A 20,123-nucleotide genomic window follows, 5' to 3' on the forward strand; every position below is an offset into this window, starting at 1 on the left:
ACGGGAGCCACTCTGTCATTGATCATACAAAGATCCTGGACTGACTTCCGTTTGTTAGGTCCTATGCTGACTCCAAGGATGGGATATTCTGTGTACTAGAACCTTCAACCACTCATCCTTATTTCATTAGCCCTTGAATTATGGAGAGAAGTCCCCTTCTGATATTGTTTCTGATCAAGCAAATAGACAGGATCTTTATGATGATATATGACTACAGAAGAGGCCATTTTAGCGTCCTCTATAGCCTCACAGCACTTCCATCTGTCCACACTGCAGCCTTGACATTGCTCTCCAGGGAGATAAGCAATAGTGTTCTGCCCTGAAGGGAGAAGCAGGCTGACCTTGAGTCTAGACCAAAGGTTTCTTCTCAGCAGAGGAGACAGGGTATGGAGAACTAATGAAAAGAACTAACAGAAGTGGAGGTCTCCCCCTGAACAAACAAACAAACAGTTTAGTGAAATAGCAGTTTAGGGGCTGGCCTAATAGACCCTGATTATAAACCTTCAGGATCAGGAAACAGGGTGCAGGGTCAATGCTAATAATCACACTCCTCAGTCAGTCATGAATCTAATCTTATGCTTCTTGCAGTCCCAAATTCACAGGGCTCTTCAAGATTATCTGAACATGAAAGGAGCCAGTATAGGAAGCCCCTTCACCACCAGACCTATCATTATGGAAAGGAATGAAGCCCAGCTGGGCTGGAAGGCATTGGTGCTGCCAGTGATTTCCTTTACAGATGAATCAGGGTTCAAGGAGCCTCTGAGGGCATTTCCAACAGGAAGTGACCTTCTTGCACACAGAGGAAGCAAGCCTTAGGCTTATACTGTATGGGGGTGGGGAGGGAGAGCATTTATCTGGTTGGCTCTTGTGACCACTAACTGCCCATGGTGCTGGTCCTTTTTTCTTTCTTTTCATGGTTCTGTTATAAAAAGACTGAGTTTGTGACCTGGACAAATTAAAAAAGCTTGCTATTGTTTTGTCTGGGACAGCTACTAGTGTCTGGAGCTTTTTATGAGTGTCTGAGCTGTATGAGTTAAGAGCATGGCTTTTAGGAATGCATTCTCAGGTGATTCAGGGTACATGTCTTCCTGTAGTGTATAACGGGCACTAAGAAGGAGTTTTGACTTTAGCCTTCTTAAGACCCTCTATAACACAGCAGAACAAATGTCCTTTCCATTCTTCATCTGGTCATTGGGATTTCAGAAGGCCTTTTGAGAGGGTCTATCCTCATACCCCATTGGAAAGCCCATGTCCAATTTTATCCTTCCTGCTCCAAGAGCTTCCCTAACACTCTTCTCCAGAAGAGTAGTGCTTGTACTAAATGATATCATCACTTCTTCGCTCCATTCTTCAGATATCTGGGTTAGTTCAATATATATATATATCCACCCTTGTGTGGATCCTCCATAGAACATCACAGTCATTCAGTTTTGCCAAAGTAAAGGAGGCCTGGATGAACATAACTCAACGTGAGAGGAAACAGCCCTTTGGGTGTTGAGAGAGTATAAAGATATTGTTTCTCTTTGGGATAATGGTGGTGAGCATATGCAAATTTCTGTGGGTCTTGGTCTTCCCAGAGATCAGGAAAGATCCTTGGAGGCTTTTCACTTACTACTTGGGTTTTTTTGGGTGAAGGGTTTTCTCCTAATAACTTTCCCTCTTCCACATCATTTCTCCCTGGGTTAGAGTTTGAGCCAAAGTTCACTGATGTGGTATCCTCCTTAATGTGAGAGGTGTCAGAAAGTATCACAGAGACAGCATCACACTTCTTGGCTACTGGTGGATCAGTATGAACCCCAGTTAAGTTGCCCCCAGACAGGATCTTTGTAGAATGCTTTATGCTCTATGAAGGTTGTCTCCAGATTAAGCCCCTCAAATCCAGTTCTCAGATTTTAATTTACATTTGCCCCCCCTCTCCAATTATTTCAGATATAGAACAGAAAGAGGAACTAGCTGACTTCTGGTCAAAACTCTGGTAGGGTGGCCGATAGCTTCTATATTACCTAACAGCCCAATAGGTTTCTAACTGCTAATGGTTCCTTTTCTTTTGACTTAGGGGAGAAGAGCTAAGACCCTAACTAAAGAATGTTGGAAGTCAGGCAAAATAATGCCCTAACAAGATCCTGCCCAACTAGAGTAGATGCGATAAGATGCCAACAAGATCCTATGTAGTCAAAGAAGACTAGATAAGACCCTAACAAGATCCCACCCAGTCAGAGAAGACAAGTTAAGACCCTAACAAGATCTCACCCAGTCAGAGGAGACTAGCTAAGACCCTAATAAGATCCTACCAAATTAGAGTAGACTAGATAAGATGCCAACAAGATCCTATGTAGTCTGAGAAGACTAGGTGAGATGCCAACAAGATCCTATATAGTCAGAGAAAACTAGATAAGACCCTTACAAGCTTCTACCCAGTCAGAGAAGACTAGATAAGACTCTAACAAGATCCTGCCCAGTCAGAGAAAACTGTGGTTGTTAGGATAAAGATAAAAAACCCAATCTCATGAGGAGTAAAGTTCAGAAAGTCTCCTTGGAGCCAGCTGCCTGACTAACTTGTAAGAGATCTGCAGCCTCAACCCAAGGAGTGGGTGCAAACCATGGCACTTTTAGTCAGAGCTGTCTGAAAGAATTTTTTTGCTCTCTGAAACAAAGGCAGAAGAACTAAATTTGAAAGTGAACCTTCCCTATCAAAGAAGTGGGAAAAATAAAACGACCAGCCTGCAGTTTCCATCATTCCTTAAATGTAGCAGTGGTGGTGTTCCTGTTCCAGGATGGGGAAGGGATGCCAGCAAACCCAGTGGTCGCCCCATGCCATGCTTTCATGGCTTGACTCAGTTTATCCTGACCTTAATATTTAGGTGATCCTCTGAGGGACTTGCAGGCAAGTCTTCAAAAAATGTTACTGTCTGGGAAGGGAGCATCTCAGACATGGTAGAAAGAAAACTTTGCTAAAAAAGAAAAAGAAGCACATACACCCACAGAAGACACCCAATAAGTGCTGAGGAGATTCATTAACCCAAACCCCAGGGAGGACTTGAAGTTTTTCATTGTTTTGGTGTTATGATCAGGGGCCTCTCCCTTTATCTGTGTGTGGTCAATGTGTACAAAGGAGAGGGAGCTGCTAGGCACACAGCTTTATGAGAATTGAGACATGTCCAGGACCAGCCTTGGGAATGTCTGGGGCTTCGTGTGTGTGTGTGTGTGTGTGTGTGTGTGTGTGTGTGTGTGTGTGTTGGGGCTGTTTTGCACACAGCCTTTGTTCTGGATAGAGAATTCAGAAATTTACCATCTGCTTGTTTACCTATAGCCTCCTTCCTTAGCTGTCTGCCTGTCAGGGTGCTCATCCGCCTGCAGGGTATCTTTCCTTGATTGCTCTCTACTTTTGTTTTTTTGAAGCAAGTTCTCTCTTTTACTGAGCCTAAAACTTATCAACTTGGCTAAACTGGATGACTAATGAGTGTCCGGAGTTCTGGAGTCTCTGTTCTTACCCTTACCAGTAGGGTTGTAGGTGCAGACAACCACACCCAGATTTTGACGCAGACTTTGGGGATCAGAATTTGGGTCCTCATGCTTATGTGGCAGACACTTTATGGACCTCTGCAGCCTATAAAAAATGGTTTTAGCATTTTGTTAAAGAAGGATTTTGTATTACAAAACTGGTCTAGAGTGGCTTGGCTAAGCTGTGAAAAGCCTTATGGTGAAGCAAAGGCAGGGACCTCCAGCTGAAAAGTTTTGGCACAGCCTATAACTTGCAGTATCAATACTAGCATGGTTCTATATGTTTTGATGCTCTGAGCATCCCTGCAAATCTCCAGCTAAGGGATTCAGTGTGCTTATGCACCCATAGTTGCTCTTATCCCTGATCTCCTATTGGGGTCCCAGATATTTTCTTTATTGTAAGGGCAAGAAGGGAATGTTAAGAATACATCATAAACAAATGATTGTGTTTAATCACTCATGGTTTATTAGGGATGACCTTACATGTTTAAATTTAATTATTTTTTAAAGGCATCATAGATAGATACATCCCCATATATCTATGATACATAGATACATCTACATGAAAGAGAGTAGTTGAGAAACGTGAAGCAGAGGTGACCTCCTTGCCCTTTGGGAAGGCAATTTCCATTCACAAAAAATGAAAAAGACTTATATATACAGATAGGCCTATATTGAAAAATTAATCTTGGATTCTTTTGAGTGGTTTTATTTATTCAGAGAAAAGTATTAAAATGCACTGCATTATGTTGTGAAGAACTTTCAGAATCTGAGAGTGAGTGACCAGTAGAGTCATTGTTTTTGGTTATTTCACATTCATCCAACTCATGCCTCAAGTCCTGAGATTAGTGTTGGGTACCATTCCAGGGATCCACATTCTGTCCTGAAGATTGAGGTCCACATTTCGTATAATTTTAAAAAGTCTTTGTTTCTGAGAATTTACTTCTGAGGTTGCATGTCCTTCTTATGGATTTGGGGTCCAGAATTAAAGTTGCAGCTTCATCTTGGGAATAGTGTGATGTATATCAAACACAGGGTCAAAGTTTATTTCAAAGTATTCAACAGTGAAACAGCTAAGAACTGCCTGCCTTCCCATTGCATGTTGAGAAATAAAAAAAAAAATCTAAAATTCTGCCTCAGGGTTTCTGTAATTGTGTTAGTGCCTTGATGATGACAACTGCCATAAAGAAACAAATGGCTAATTAAAAAACAGTGTGGTCACATCTGTCTAGACAGTGGGTGAAGATGTTTAGCTTTGTGCGTCGAAAGAACGGCGATGAAGACCATTGAATATACTTAAAATATTGCAGATTATTCTGCTTTTGATATTTGAAATGAAAAGAAGTGTCCTTGTTTAAGTCTTAGTTTCTGCTTTGGGGATAGAACTTTGATTTATGTTTTTCTTTTCATTTCAAATATCAAAAGCAGAAGGAGCAAGAGCAACTGGTGGAGGTGACATAGACCTCTCCTGTAATGGTGGGATGGTGTGGAACTGATCAATTAGTGCTTTTTGCTAGAGTAGAAAATATATACAAATGTTGCCATATTCATGGCATATTGTTATAGTTTTTCAAAAGATATTAGAAATATCAGTTTGATTCAGTTTTGAAACTGTGGTGCTTATTTATGTGAAGATCTGGTAAAGATTCTTAAGAAAAGGAAATTAATGTATACTGATATGCTTCTGTTATAACAAAAGTCAGATTATAAAAACTTTGATATGGTTCAGGTGAGATACTTGGTGATTTGAGCGAGTGAAGAAACCTTGCACCGGTTCTAAACTGCAGTTAAGTTTGAGGAAAGATCACAATGACTACAAAAATGAGCATTAAATAGTGCTTACTCATTGATTTGACCTTTTGCCTTTGATCTCTATCTTAGTGGAGTTGATGATGTCACTTAGCAGCTTGGCTGTCACCGTCTTTGTAGTTTGCATTTCCTGGTCAGTCTGAACCTGGTGGACCACAGAACTGGAGATCAAAGGGTGGTTTGTTTTCTGTGTCTAAACAGGAATTACTGAAGCGGACTCCACGGAAACATGGTGACTACGCAGCATTGATGGAAGCCCTCCAAGCCATGAAAGCTGTCTGTTCCAACATAAACGAGGCCAAGAGACAGATGGAGAAACTGGAAGCTTTAGAAGAGTGGCAGTCACACATCGAAGGCTGGGAGGTGCGTGTTCTTTGCTCAACTTCTCAGCTCCGTGGAGCTGTGGGGTCCTATGTGGGGCTTCTTTTCAATGGAGGGAACCACACCAGCAGCCCATGGACCACAGTCCGCCCTGAAAGTGCTTTTCTTATTACTCTCACACATGTGTAAGATGGAGGTCATCTTGACCTGAGGAATTTGTGATGGAACCAATAAATACTGTGTGCCTCCAGGCTTTGGCACTTCACAATTTGGGGGTAGCACAAGTTCCCTTTTTCCTGTCCTGGTTTTAATCAACAAGTACAGAACCTGAATGGTTGGGAAAATAAAGGATTGTATGTGCTGTGATATCATTTTTAGAATCCTAAATTGGAGACTTGATGTTGAATTTCATTTTGAGCCTACCTAATCGCTCTGTGCATTGATTTCTTCATTTCTAAACCAAAGGAAATCTCTATGATTTGGTCTTATTTGTCCAGTCAAAATGGAAAGTTGAGTTTTATGAGTCATTGAAGAATGCTTTTCTACTTATTTTATTTTTTAAGATAAAAAAGCAAATGAAGATCCTGGTTGAGAATGAAATGTTCTAGCTATGGTGACTGGTGATGTTGAGTCTCAGTTACTCCACAGGAATGAAATCCTACACTTCTGCTATAAAAATAAGCTAAAATTCTGGTTTGAAATGACCGTAACTTAAATGAATATGAACTTTGAGCTAGCAAACTCTTTTTTACTATGATCAAGTAAGCAATTAGGATAATGAAAAAATATAAACAGCAATGAAAATGTACAGCCAAGTACAAATCACATAAACCCAGAGAGTACTTTTATCCTTGGGGAGTTGTCATTAACTAACTTTATCTTCAATTTGTTAGTTTTTATTTAGACCTAAAATTATATTCAGCCAGATATGCAAAGAAATCATCAACATTGACTTGAGGCAATCCTCCTATTTGGTCACCCCCTGCTATGAATCATTGAAAGTGCGAACTGGGGTCTGACTTAGCTTCCCCCACTCCCCCCCCCCCCTCCCGTGTCTGTATTCTTCCATTGGGCGTGTTCAGGATGGCCCTCCTGCAGCATGAATGTGGCCTCTTTCAATCAGGGAGAATGTCTGTGTGTTTTACAGTTTATTCATGATGATAATTCCGTTCCTGCAGGGCGGTTTTCCTGCTGGGCTGAGAAAAATGGAGCCAAGTTTGCTTTTGCAACTTTGTTGTCAGTCAAATGCTGGAAGAAAAACCAACTCTCTTAAACTTGCAGGATTTGTCTGTATAATTTGCAAGGCCTTTCGCTACAACAAGAACTTCAGAGACTCTTTTCAGAACCTTGGAATCTGCTGCTGTAATTTCATTTCCTTCTAGTGTGCAGCCTAAAAAAAATTCAGCCTACTACAGAGAAAAAGGATTTGTTTAAACACTGTTGTTGTTTTGCACAGCCTTGGGTTGTGTTATTTTGCACGTAGCTCGCAGCAGAGGGACTATCAATTAGGTCAGTTGCTATAATTTGTGACCTGAATGTCCCAAATGCATGTTGAAGGCTGGTTCCCCAGTGTGTGGTGGTAGTACTTTCAGGTGAGGCCTGGGAAGGGTGCCTTTAAAGGGACCGTTGAGGTGCTGTGGTCTTCCTGTTTCTCCCTTTTACTTCCTTTCCTCCGTGAGGTAAGCAACCATCTCTACACACACTTCCACCGTGATGTTCAGTTTCACCGTAGACCAAAGCAATGGTGCCAGGTGGCAAAGGACTGCAATTTTGGAATATATGAAACTAGAAACAAACTTTCCCTTTTCAACCCACTGATTTATTTCAGGTATCTGCTATAGTTGCAGAAGGCTGGCTGCCAACCCTGAGTTTTACAATATTACAAATGGAGTCTTGAAGCTGAGAAAGTGAGTGGAGCTTCATCAGTTCTGCTAAGCATGCAGGGAACCAGCAAGAACTCAACTGTGTCAGAGGCTGAGCATTTGATAAGTCTGGCTAGTTCCAAACAGAGTGCTGAGCCCTGTCTTCTTGAGAAGATTTTGGTATCAGTAAATGAGATATGGCCATAGAATTGAGAGTTCAGGACTTTGGAGCCTGAAACTTAGAGAGAGAAAGAGAGAGGTTGAGCCGCTTGCTTGCTAACTTCTGATAGGGTCTGGCTATGTATTCTAGCCCATAATAATGATGAGGTGAGCTATTAATTCTTTTTTTTATTTTTTATTTATTTTATTTTATTTTATTTTTTGGTTTTTCGAGACAGGGTTTCTCTGTGGTTTTGGAGCCTGTCCTGGAACTAGCTCTTGTAGACCAGGCTGGTCTCGAACTCACAGAGATCCGCCTGCCTCTGCCTCCCGAGTGCTGGGATTAAAGGTGTGCGCCACCACCGCCCGGCCTGAGCTATTAATTCTTTATAGAAGGGGACTAGGGTACGTTACTCTTCTAAGAGTACTCTGTAGAAGCCCAGGGTTAACTCTGCCCTGAGAGGACAGAAGTAATTTAAAGAGGTACTCTCGATTGTTGGTATAGTTGCTGCTAAATGTTGAGACTCTTGTGCAGTTAGGACGCTCTGTTGTAGGTGGAACGATGACACTCAAGGGTGGCAGAGTCCCTTGTAGGGTTTTTGTAGTTAGAAACTTGGGGTAAAAGCTAAGAATGAGCTCCTTGTGAGTCTCTTACAGGTCTCTCATGAACCCCTCAAGGACATAGCATTCCTGCCCTGAATCGTACCTATCCATCACAAGGGATGGATTTGTACTATTTCCAACTTTGGGTGGAAATTCTTCTCATTGACTTATCCAGGGTCACACTGTCCCATCAATCAAAGAAATGTTTTGCTTTTGTTTATTAGTTTTTGTTTTTTTGAGACAGGGTTTCTCTATATAGCCCCGACTATCCTGGTACTTGCTCTGTAGACCCGGATGGTTCCAACTCAGATTCACCTGCCTCTGCCTTTGCCCATCTAGAACTTTGTGATAATAAATGATCATTTATCATGGTGTGTAGGTAGAATTTACATAAATAGTTGAAATTTCTTGTTCTCAAATCATATGAAACAACAAGGAAAGAAAGGGATAGCTTTTGAGGAGACTTGGGGTTTAGTCTGGGTTCCTGCGAGTTATTTTTTCCCCTGGGGCCATACATCAGGCTTCCGTTGTAGATAGTGTGGGTGATTTCAAGGGTGCTAGTGATGGCTGCTATATTGCTCTACTAGATACTTAATGCTTTGACAAAATGCTTGGTGAAAGCAACTTGAAACAAGAGCATCATGACATGGAGGGCACTAGTTGAGTTCATCTATTATGAAAATAGGCAATTCTTAAGGATAAAATCTGACAGAAACTTCAGAATACTGTATCATATTTGCAGAGCTCTCGTAGTATTCAAAGCTTGCTCTCTCACACTCATTGTACCCTTGAAATCACCCATACTATCTACAACGGAAGCCTGATGTATGGCCCCAGGGGGAAAAAATAACTCGCAGGAGCCCAGACTAAACCCCATAGTGGCATGACACTAAGGTGACGGTCACATTGTGTCCTCAGAAAGCAGACAGAGAAGCATGATCTGGTGCTTAGTTTTGTTGCCCCTTTCATGTAGCTCAAGACCTCAGCCTAGGAGGTGCTGCTCCCACAGTCCAGATGTGTCTTTTGTTCTCAGTTAAACTTCTGGAAATGTCTTCACAGACATGCTAGAGGTGTGATTTCAAATCCAGTCAAGTTGACAATGCAGATTAAACATCACAATTACTTAAGGTTATACGAATCTCAGCCATTGTGCTATCTAGTTTTCTGTCAGCATGACGCAAGCCGTAGTCACTGAGAGGAAGGAACCTCAACTGAGGAGTACGTCTCCGGAAGATCATGTTGTAAGCAGGAAGCGGATAGGGCATTGTAAAGATTGGTAGGGAAGGACCCAGCCTGATGTGGTTGGTTCCATCCCTCCACTGGTGGTCTTGGGTTCTATAAGAAAGCAGGCCCGAGCAAGCCAGTAAGCAGTACCCCTCAGTGGGCTCTGCATCAGCTCCTGTCTCCAGGTTTCTGCCTTGCTTGAGTTCCTGTCCTGACTTCCTTCAATGATCAACAACAATGTGGAAGTGTAGGCTGAATAAACCTTCTCCTCCCCAACTTGGTTTGGGTTGTGATGTTTCATCATACAGTAGTAATATAACTAGAACAGCCATGGATTTTTCAAATTAAAGTTAATTTTACAGAAACTGTGTAGGTCAGATCACCAATAAAAAAGCTACAGTGTCAGACTTGAAAATGATTTGGGAGCCACCAAACTTTCTGAAAATCTTATCAAGCCCTAGCTAAAGTGAATAGGCTCTAATAATTTTTAAGAAATCTTTTAGCACTCCATTTAAAACTCAATATAGCAATCTAAGACAGTTGTAATCTTATTTGGATTAATTCGGTCATGGGAAGATAGAGGTCCTTCCCTGATGATCATCCGGTCACCATTGGGGAAATATTGAGCTGCTAATGTACGTGCCTGAAGGAATACCTAAGCTTGATTACTTAACTCATGGTCTGGGGCATCCAAGTGTAGTGGCATTTCATTTGTATTTTTAATAAATAAAGTTTGCCTAAAGATCGAAGAGTCAACTAGCCCCTCTGTTCATCTTTGTAGACCAGGTAGGGGTGACACACACCTTTAATCTCAACAGTCACACTAGTTTGTCATAGAAACTGGGTAGTGCATGCCTTTAGTCCCAGCCCTAGCAAGTATTATAAAATGGGAGGAAATAGCTCTCCGTCTCATTCTCATTTTGAGATTCCTAAGGCAGAATTGCCGTTTTGAACTGAGGTTGAGGTAAGAGCCAGCGGCTGGCTGCTTTGCTTTTCTGGTCTTCAGGTTGAACCCCAATATCTGTCTCTGAGTTTTTATTAATCATGCTTCATCCAAGAATATATCAGAAGTATCTGCTCAGGGCCATGAGAGCTTCAGAGTAGATGATAGGACATGTTGGGCATGCATGAAAAGGAGTTAAATCACCTGTAAAGTAGAGGTGCAGGGGGAAGGACCAGGCTCCCTGTTAGTAATTCATTCTCATTGGAACTGACTTGGTCCTATAAGATCTCCTTCATATTTTGTGAGGTCAGTGTCCTGACCTAATTACATTCCCTACTCATTTGTCCTTAAAGACTCTACCATCTCAACATTGTCATACTAAGTCTCAGGACACGAGCCTATGGGCGGTTAGCCTCGACTGTGGCTGTTGAGAGTGAACGTTTCCTTAAGTTATTGCTCCCTTTTTGTCGACTTATAAGTTAGAACAGTTTAATTTGCCCACTTTCTCAAAACAATAAGCTAAAGTTTAGGTTTGCAAATTGGCAACTAAGAAAAATATAGCTGATTCTTAGAAGGTGCTTTGCTTCCTACCTGCTGTTTGGCTGTAAGTTTATTAAAGAAATTAGGGTTTTCTCAGCACTTATGCAGTAACTATGACCAAGAAGATGTCATGTCTTGCTAGTTTTCAGGAGAATGACAGTGCCTACTGTATTTTGATAATGAGTCATTGAGAGGCAGCCATAAGCTGAGAATCTCCAAGTAATCTACCAGGCTTACTGAACTCATATGTCAATATTTAATATACTTCGAACAAGAAATTCACCAGGAGATTAATCAGAGTTGTCGACTCATTCCCTAGAACTCATTCCAGCTTGCTTTCGGTGGCTCAGTTATGTGGTTTATGGTTTAGGTTCTAGATTCACACTGAAGTGTTTGGATAAAAGAATATCAATAACATGGCTTTGTTTAGTAATTCAGCTGAAAGTCCTTGACGGGTTTATTTGGAAGTAGTCTCGCAAATGTGAGGAAAATCCCAATAAAATATAAGAGAAGGAATCATTAATTTGGAATGGTTGGGGGCAAATGATGAAGGTTGTTATATTTTAAAAAGGAAAGAAACAAAAAGAAAATGTGACATTTCTTGATTTCTTTTCACATGGGGAAATACAATTTTATATTTTGCTGTTGTTTTTGTTTCTGATAAATAATATCATACCGTGGTCCAGGCTGATATGGAAATTGCTATGTAGACCGGGTTTATTAATGATGACTCAGATTTGACTCCTAATATCACAAGCATGTTCCCAGCTCTACATGACTGCTTTGAAATTAGTCCTTGACGCTAGAATCTGGTTGCTAGTTACATTTGATTTAGTTTGCAATTGACTTGAAGCTATGTTCTCTTATTACTTCTTGAGTTTGAATCTTCCAGAAGCTGCCAGTGAGACCGTTCTGTTTCCCCTCTAAGTAACTTGATAAATAGAGTATCTTCTGCCTTGAGGTAGAACTGTGTTACAAGTAGTTCCTCTTATTTGAGGATAAGTATTTTCAGAAAAGGGGCACGAAAAATGAATCCACATAAAATTTCATTAAATGTGGGAAACTTGGGGACATTTTCCTGGTAAAATGAGTATATTATTCATTTAATTTAGCCTTACATTAAACGATTGAAGTTACAGTGTGAAATCCAGAAGGGTGAATCAGATGCATCTTTTGTGTTGTATATATATTTTCTAGCAAATTTAGATGATCACCCTGTGGTGTTTTTCATGTTGTACCTGACTCCCTGTTTTTAAGAGGTTTCTCTCGGTGAGAGTATCCAGAGGGCTCATGAAGTTCCAGCATCCTGAAAGGATCCATGTTCTAAGCCCCCATCTCACCAAGCTACTCAGCTTCTTCAGTTTGAGTGGGACTGTCTTTGATGGATCTTGGCCAAGGCATTGCATGAGTTTGGGGAGTTTTTAAAGAGTTCGTCCTCTTTCATGTGTTCCAAGATTTTATAGTTTCTCGTTAGTCTTTTGTGATTGACATACAGAAAGAAGGGAGGACTGATAACATAGCTTAATTTCAGTGGGAGTCAATTAGCTAATTAATAGTCTCATATCACAGGAAATGCATCTTTGTAGAAACTTATGCCTGGAGAAAATGTCTAGCATATTGCTTGACATGTAGAGTTGTTCAAAATCTGACATTACTATTCTGGATAAAGTGTCTATTCACAGTTGTTCAAGAACTAAATGCCTATTTGGTAGGGAATAGGTAAGTGTTTAAAATTAAATATTGGCCATAATTGTAAAAATAAAGGTAAAATACTCACCAGGCTAAGTGACATTCTGCACTATTGAAGGAACACTCAGTACTGTTAAAAAGCAGTTTGAAAGGTAGACTGCTATAGCTCCTGAAAGAAGAAAAGTGTCTGATGGCTTTGCTACCCTAGAACACTTTGAATCAGTTGTTAGGTCAATTTTATATAAAATGCTTTTAATTATTTTATAAACAACAGGTCAGGAAATACATAAAAATGACATAGGCTTTATGTCATGTGGAAATATTGACTAGTGTCTGAATATGTAAATTGGATTACGTACTTGGAATATTTATTTAACATTCCAGGTAGAATAACATGGCAGCGACCCTTTGTACTATGCTAGTGTGTGTAACAATAAAAGTAGTTTAAAGAGGATGTATTCTGTACCTTTTATGAACTTTCTGCTAGGAAAGGCCCTTTCCATATTTTTTGAGGGTAACTTATATAAGCAAATTGATAAGTATCTTTTTGTTATATGATAATTTTACTCATTGTTCCTAAGATAAGGTACTACAAATTAAAAGTAGTTGGAAATCATGCTATAGGATTGAAACCTATGTTCATGTTCACAGTAATTTGTGTTCATTGAACACATGGTGGTGGATCAAACTGTATGAAGGTTTACATATGTATGTAAACTGTCAAAATGAAAAGAAGCTTAAAGAAGAGGTCTCCTAAGACTACATGTGTTTGTAACATCGATAATCAAGTAAACATAAAAACACATTCTCTTTATTAATTTCCTGTTTAGAATTTTCTTACTATAGATTTGAGTTTTCATTTAACTTTATTGTTTTAGTTGACTCCAAGACCTATACCAGTAATTACTGTGGAAATATGAAACTGCAGTTAATGCTCTGAATATTGAATTGCAAAACCACAAGATAGAAACATTGATTTACATAAGAACCAGTGATTTGCCTTCAGTTTAAAAGAAGCCAGATACATTTAAAGCTGAAATATTCTTGCTGCAGAGACCAGACAGAGAGATTTACTGAAAACTTGTGCTCCTTGTTGTTGTGGTGGTCTCTTGAATCTGACTCAATGCACCCAGTGCTGGCTAGCAAACAGACTGAAGTGTTAGCAGGCAGCGAGAACAGACACAGCTCCTGTTGGAGTCCCGTGGTGGTGTACAGAGCTATTTTCTGTTGAAGCCTGGGGATGGCTGCTTCTCTCTGACTGTACTTCTCTTCTCAAGGCAACTGCTTAGGAATTAGCCAGAGGCATTGGATCCCCTGGAACTGGAGTTAAAGCCACCTGGCTTGGGTGCTGGGCAGGAAGCTCTCACCCACTAAGCTATCCTCCAGCCCATTTTTCTGTTTTTATTTATTTTCCCCTCTTCTCTGTAATTAGAGTCAATCTTTAAATTGATACACACTAATAATTTAGTCATTTTTAATCTCTATGTTTGTGATTATAGTGTAATTATGTCATTCCCCCTTCCCTTTCCTGGCTCCAAATCCTCTCATATACCCCTCCTTGTTGTCTTTGAAGTTCATGGCCTACTCCTTTTTTTTTTAATTGTGGTTATTGCATTCGTGTGTGTGTGTGTGTGTGTGTGTGTGTGTGTGTGTGTTTTCTTCCCCTGTTACACCTGAGTGTTCAGGGCTGAATGTTTGATATTGGATGACCAATTAGTGTGCTCTTAACTAGGGAAGACTATTTCCCACCCCACACCCCAGCGCTTTTTAGTTGTCAATAGTTCTTTGTGTAGGGCTTAGGCCTCCTGGGTTTCCCCGGCTTTGGTTTTAATGTGTCTGTTGTTATAGCTTCAGTTGTCTTAGGTAGACCCAGAGTCTCTCTGTAGACTGACTGAGGACTGATGGGAGGGAGATGCCATTCAGTATAACTCGTCTGATGTCCTATGTGCACATTGCACGTTAATAAAAACAAGTGAAATTTAGAAGCAAATAATTGCCTACAAACATCCCATCAGGGCTTCAGTTGTGGCACAGTGTTCTTGCCTGGCTTTCTGCTGCGCTTCATTGATCCCAGCACTACAAAGACTATAGAAATCAGGTAATCAGACAATACATCTTTTCTTTTGCTCACCCAGGGATCCAACATTACCGACACCTGCACAGAGATGCTGATGTGGGGAGTCTTAATGAAAATTTCTTCTGGAAATATTCAAGAACGGGTGTTTTTTCTGTTTGATAATCTGTTGGTGTACTGTAAAAGAAAACACAGGTAAGCATGTAAAAATAAAGTCACACTCTGGAAATACTTTCTTCCATCTCACAGGCTCCTCATCCGTGCAGGAATCCCAGAACTCATCCTGCCTATAACCCATTTCACCCCAGCTTCCCTTGTCTGCTCTCTCTGCCTGCTCGATATGTCCTAACCTGGGTATGCACACCTTGTTCACTCCCCCACAGCTCTCTCAAGGAGAGGCCTATCTGTGGGAGATGCTGGTGTGTTTCTCTCTGGCCTAATTCTGCTTCTGAGCCATTTCCTCCCGTATCTGCAGGAGTCTCAGCAATGTGAGATTCAGTTTATCCATCTTCCCTCTTCACCGCTCACAGCTCACTTCATCACAGCTTTAGCTTCCATCCCTTTCCGGTCTCCTCTCATCATTTTTTTCAAAATTCATAAGGATGGCATACTGAGAACTTTGGGCCCACATTCCCTTCCCTGTTACTCTTGAGCCATCAGCACCATGCCTGTAGGTGGAGCTCGTAGCACCAACAGTTAGAACATTTGAGCCTCCATTTTAGTCATCCCAACCTGAAAGTTTATATATGTGGTCATCATATCCAGAGCTTGGGCAAAATGAATGTCAGTGTAGAAAATGCTTATGTTCTGTGGTCTTACAGTCATGTAGAAATCAACTGAGACGTTTTATTGGGGTAAAACCCTGCTATGTGTAAAGCAGATATCCTTAACGAATGTGCAGCGTGGACTGCACAGTGGCTACCAATAGAGACAAGCAGATCGGCGTTTCTCAATCTGTGGGTCTCGGCCCTTTGGGGGTCGTTTACCAGATATCCTGCGTGTCAGATTACATGCATTTACACCATGATTCCTACTAGTAGAAAGATTATAATTATAAAGTAGCAATAAAATAATTTTAGGTTGGGGGTCACCACAATATAAGGAACTGTATCAAAGGGTTGCAGCATTAGGAAGATTGACAACCACTCAACTAGACAGATGTTCTCTTTACTCCAAAATTAGAGAAGCCTACACATGAACTGTCTATTCCTTTAACCAGGAACATCCAAGTCCCTTTACAGGCTTCACCTTAGCATAGGCCTTTGAGGTCTAGGGCTACTTTGAGAGCAGAGCAACCCGAGCCTCCTTCAAGTCCCATAATATTGTAATCATGAGAACCAGAGATTCGGTGCATTCATTTCAGTTCTCCCCTCGCCTTCTTTGGAAAGTCATGTGTTAAATTAACCATCTCCTCTCAGGATTCTTTTAGTGCTATAAATGTTAGTAAAGAATAGGGTAAAAATGATATACGGTATAGCATGTACCGCCAATGAATAAGATTGTGCGTAGTTTCACTTGGTAACTTTCAAAGATAGTGTCAAAGTTTATTTAGATATTTCTATTTATCTTTTCTGGTCATTAGTTTCTTAAATGTATATTCAGTTCCATACAGCAATCGTTTATTCATTTATTAACTGCTTCACAGCATCCTATTGGTTGATTCTATCCTATTCAGTTAATCACAGTTTGTTACATCTTTTCCTATCACTGGACTTTAGCATCGTTTGCAGCTTTTTGCTACTGTACATTAGTTCTTGTAGCGTAAAACACATAGACAACAGTAATGATGGAATGAACGTATACAAAGGTGCAGTTCCAACACTCAGGACAAAATTGGTCTGAATTTTCATGTAGGGTCATTTTCTTCAGAAATTAAAGATGTCCCAATTTCAGCTACTTATAAGATTTACATATTATAAATCAATGTCACCATGCAAGATATAAAACCTGTTCAAAATTCAAAGCGGTACATAAAGAAAATTAATAGCTTTAAAAATAGGAGCCAATGATGGATAATTCCTTTGTGTGTATTTCATATGTAGTCTTTCTGTGTGTGTATAAGAGAATGTGTCTTTGTGTATGTTTGTGCTTGTGAATGTGTTATGTAAATGTGTATTATGTGATTATACTTGTTGTGTCTGTATGTCTAGGCTAAGTGTGTGTGCTATCTGTGTATTTATGTGAATGTGAGTTTGTGTTATGTGTATATGTTGTGAATGTGTATGCATGCCGTGCATGTGCTTTATGTTAGTGTATGTGTGAGTAGCCACAATTGTTTTATCTATGAGCAAAACTCTCTTCAATTATATTAAGCCATTTACATGTTATAGGTTTGAAAGGATACCAGTTTCCAATGTTCTTTCATGATATCATGGTCCTGTTTTCTGTCTTGTAAAACATACAATCACCTGTATATATAACATAATTATATATATTAATATACATAACATAAAAATACAAATGAAATGATAGAATTTTTTATTATAATTGTTAATTAAACAAAGGGGAACTTTTACACAATTAAATATTTATTGCTTAGAAAATATATGTAGTAAATGTATAATATGTACCAAATATGTATAGGAATGTCTGACATTCTATTATTAAGATTTTCTTAGGTTCTCTGGCCCGAATTTCTGATTAATGGGATTTATAAAGGAATTGTAGCAGAGCACATTTAGAGATTGCTGTCCAAGTGGACACGAGGAGTGTGGAATGGTGCTGGTTAGGGGCTACAGGCTCTCTGGTCAGATGAATTCATAGTCAGTTTTAGCGGTCATGAAAGACTGCTGACTGCAGATGGGGGTTAGGAAAGAAAAGCCAGCTGTGCTGTGCTTTCCACGGAAGGAGGCATGGGAGGGGGAGGAATATGGAGACAGCTTCCATGTCCTCCTGCTCCCTCAGGGAAGGTCAGGCCTTAGAGGAGAGGAGACGGGAAGGCATTAGTGGACAGAAATGGCTAGCTGTTCTAGCACAGGATGACAAGGATCAAATTCCAGCCAGACTTCCATTCTTGAGTCAGATTAAAAGCTATGCCAATTAAAGTCTGTTGATTGACTTGAGTGATTTTTAATTTTGAATATTTTTGGAGATTCTTTACTGCTTAGAAGAAAAACAACTTTCCCCTGCTTGATTGTCCTAACATGTAACTGGAATTCCCTGTTACAAGTTCATCTGTAGATCTGGGTGAAGCTCTTACTTTTTTAGGTATTTTTCAGTTTAAAGATGTAGATTATTATAAAAGTAAATGATACTTTTAGAAGTATTGCAAATGTGGTAAAGGACTTGTTAAACATCTATACCATGGCCGGGCAGTGGTGGCGCATGCTTTTAATCCCAGCACTCGGGAGGCAGAGGCAGGTGGATCTCTGGGAGTTCGAGGGCAGCCTGGTCTACAAGAGCTAGTTCCGGGACGGGCACCAAAGCTACAGAGAAACCCTGTCTCAAAAGAACAAAAAAAAAAAACAAAAAACAAAACAAAAAAAAAAAACAAAAAAAACCCCATCTATACCATGATGCTATCATAAAAATAATACAAAAGCCATGTTTTTAAAGAGTTATTTCTTTTTATGTGTCTAAGTGTTTTATCTGGATGTATGTACACTGTGTGTGTGCCTAGTGCCTGGTGAGGCCAGAAGAGGGTGCCAGATTGAAGCTGGGATGACAGAGGTTGTGAAGAACCACACAGGCCCTGGGAATTGAAAGCAGGTCTTCTGCAGAGCAGCAGACTGTCTTAACGATGAGTCATCTCCAGCCCTCAGGACACATAGTCTTGCAGCTGAGTATTGCTTGACTTATGAGCTTCCAGCAGGCTAGTTTCTCTGAAGAGGAATCAGAAGAACTAATTGAGTTTCCTTGCCAGGTCCTGAAAAACTGGAAATTCTCAGTTACCTAAAATTGAGAATCAAGGATGTGATTTTTGAGTTCTCAAACTCAAGTGTGGCATTAAATTCATTTACTTTCAGCATCTGTCAGTTGGGTTTGACAGTGTTCAAGTCTTATGTTGAGGAAATGTGTGTAATCATACCTCTGCTGCTTTACAGTCTTTAGTCTAAAGCTTGCTCTATCTCTCTGTCTGTCTGTCTAAATTCATATATACGGGGATGAAGATGTAGCTCACTTGGTGGAGTAATTGTATAGCAAGCAGGAAGCCTGGGTTAGATCCCCAGAATCAAGAAACAGGCTATGGCCATACACATCTGTCATCTTAGCATTTGGGAAGGGAAGCAGGAGGATCAGAAGTCATCTTCTACTATATAGCTTATTTTAGGTTTGCTTAGGATATATGAGATCCTGCTTCACAAATCTCCCTCCTCCTAGCCTGCATAGCAACTCACTAGCACCACTGTGAATGCGAAGATTGAGTAAAATCAGCTGCTTCAACTTTTTATGATATTGACCAATTGGAGACGTTTTTCAAAGAATTTTTAAAATATACCATCTTGCATTAAATTTAATAACAAAAGCTTTGTGGTTTCATTTGTTTCAGACGTCTGAAGAATAGCAAGGCATCCACAGATGGACATCGGTACATTTTTCGAGGTCGGATCAATACTGAGGTGATGGAAGTGGAAAATGTGGATGATGGCACAGGTAAGTGCACTTGGTGAACTCCCTGTGAGGTAGAATTCTGACTGCAGTGCATCAGCGCTTAGCAGTGTCTCGTTGGGTGTAGCAACATGCTGAGGATGGAGATAGGTGAAATGCAGGCATGCATCCTCTCCTTGGCTGAGGAATTCCAAAGTAGAGTTTTTCTTGAGAAAGCAATAAATGCCATCAATATTTCAGAAGATAAGACATGAAGCCAGAGTTGAGAACTAAGTCATTGTGGCATATTCGGATGTTTGGTTTGGAGCAGGGTCTATGCTTCATTTTATGAGTCTTTGCCATCCATGTCCTGGGAAGCTGACAGGGAAGTGGAAGAATCCGGAGCCTTGAAACAGCTGTGCAGTGAGATTGAGTTTTAGAGGTGTTTTTTCTTTCCACAAGCCATTCGAGTTGTTACATCAACTTTCCTCTTCTTCTTTTATTTTCTTGGTAATTCCTTTCATTTCCTTTCAATGAGCTAAGATTTTAAATGAGACCCTATGTTCCCGAAAATCAGGGCCAAACTGAGCGTGTCCTCCGCCAAGTACTTTCCGTGTGAGGACACTGGGTAAGATGAGGAATGGAAAATATTATCAGGCTTATCTGCAGTCATCCACACCAACTCAACAACTATACTTTATCTAGATCAAAATGGAAGGGGTGGAGATAAAGTTTTGAGCATGCCTGGAATTTCTGATGGAAAATTAAGTGGGAAAACATTTTATTTTACTTGAATTCTAGTCACATTGCGGATTGTTATATACAAGGTGTAGACAAAGTGCTCTCTAGAAAATGCAGAAGCTCTCAGACA

At 40.3% G+C, this 20,123-nt stretch overlaps 1 protein-coding gene across 1 annotated transcript in view; it reads left to right on the forward strand.

Moving 5' to 3' along the window:
- The window catches only part of Prex2 (phosphatidylinositol-3,4,5-trisphosphate dependent Rac exchange factor 2), a 289,087-nt gene that overhangs the window by 91,406 nt on the left and 177,558 nt on the right, over positions 1-20,123 (forward strand). The window contains exons 6-8 of the mRNA XM_041667469.1: positions 5,512-5,673; positions 14,787-14,920; positions 19,215-19,318. Of these exons, the coding sequence (XP_041523403.1) occupies positions 5,512-5,673; positions 14,787-14,920; positions 19,215-19,318 (400 nt within the window). The remainder of the gene's footprint in view (positions 1-5,511; positions 5,674-14,786; positions 14,921-19,214; positions 19,319-20,123) is intronic.

This window comes from Microtus oregoni, unplaced genomic scaffold (genome assembly GCF_018167655.1).
Source record: "Microtus oregoni isolate MIOR12 unplaced genomic scaffold, Mior012 000017F_ref0000208, whole genome shotgun sequence".
NCBI classification, from domain to species: domain Eukaryota; kingdom Metazoa; phylum Chordata; class Mammalia; order Rodentia; family Cricetidae; genus Microtus; species Microtus oregoni.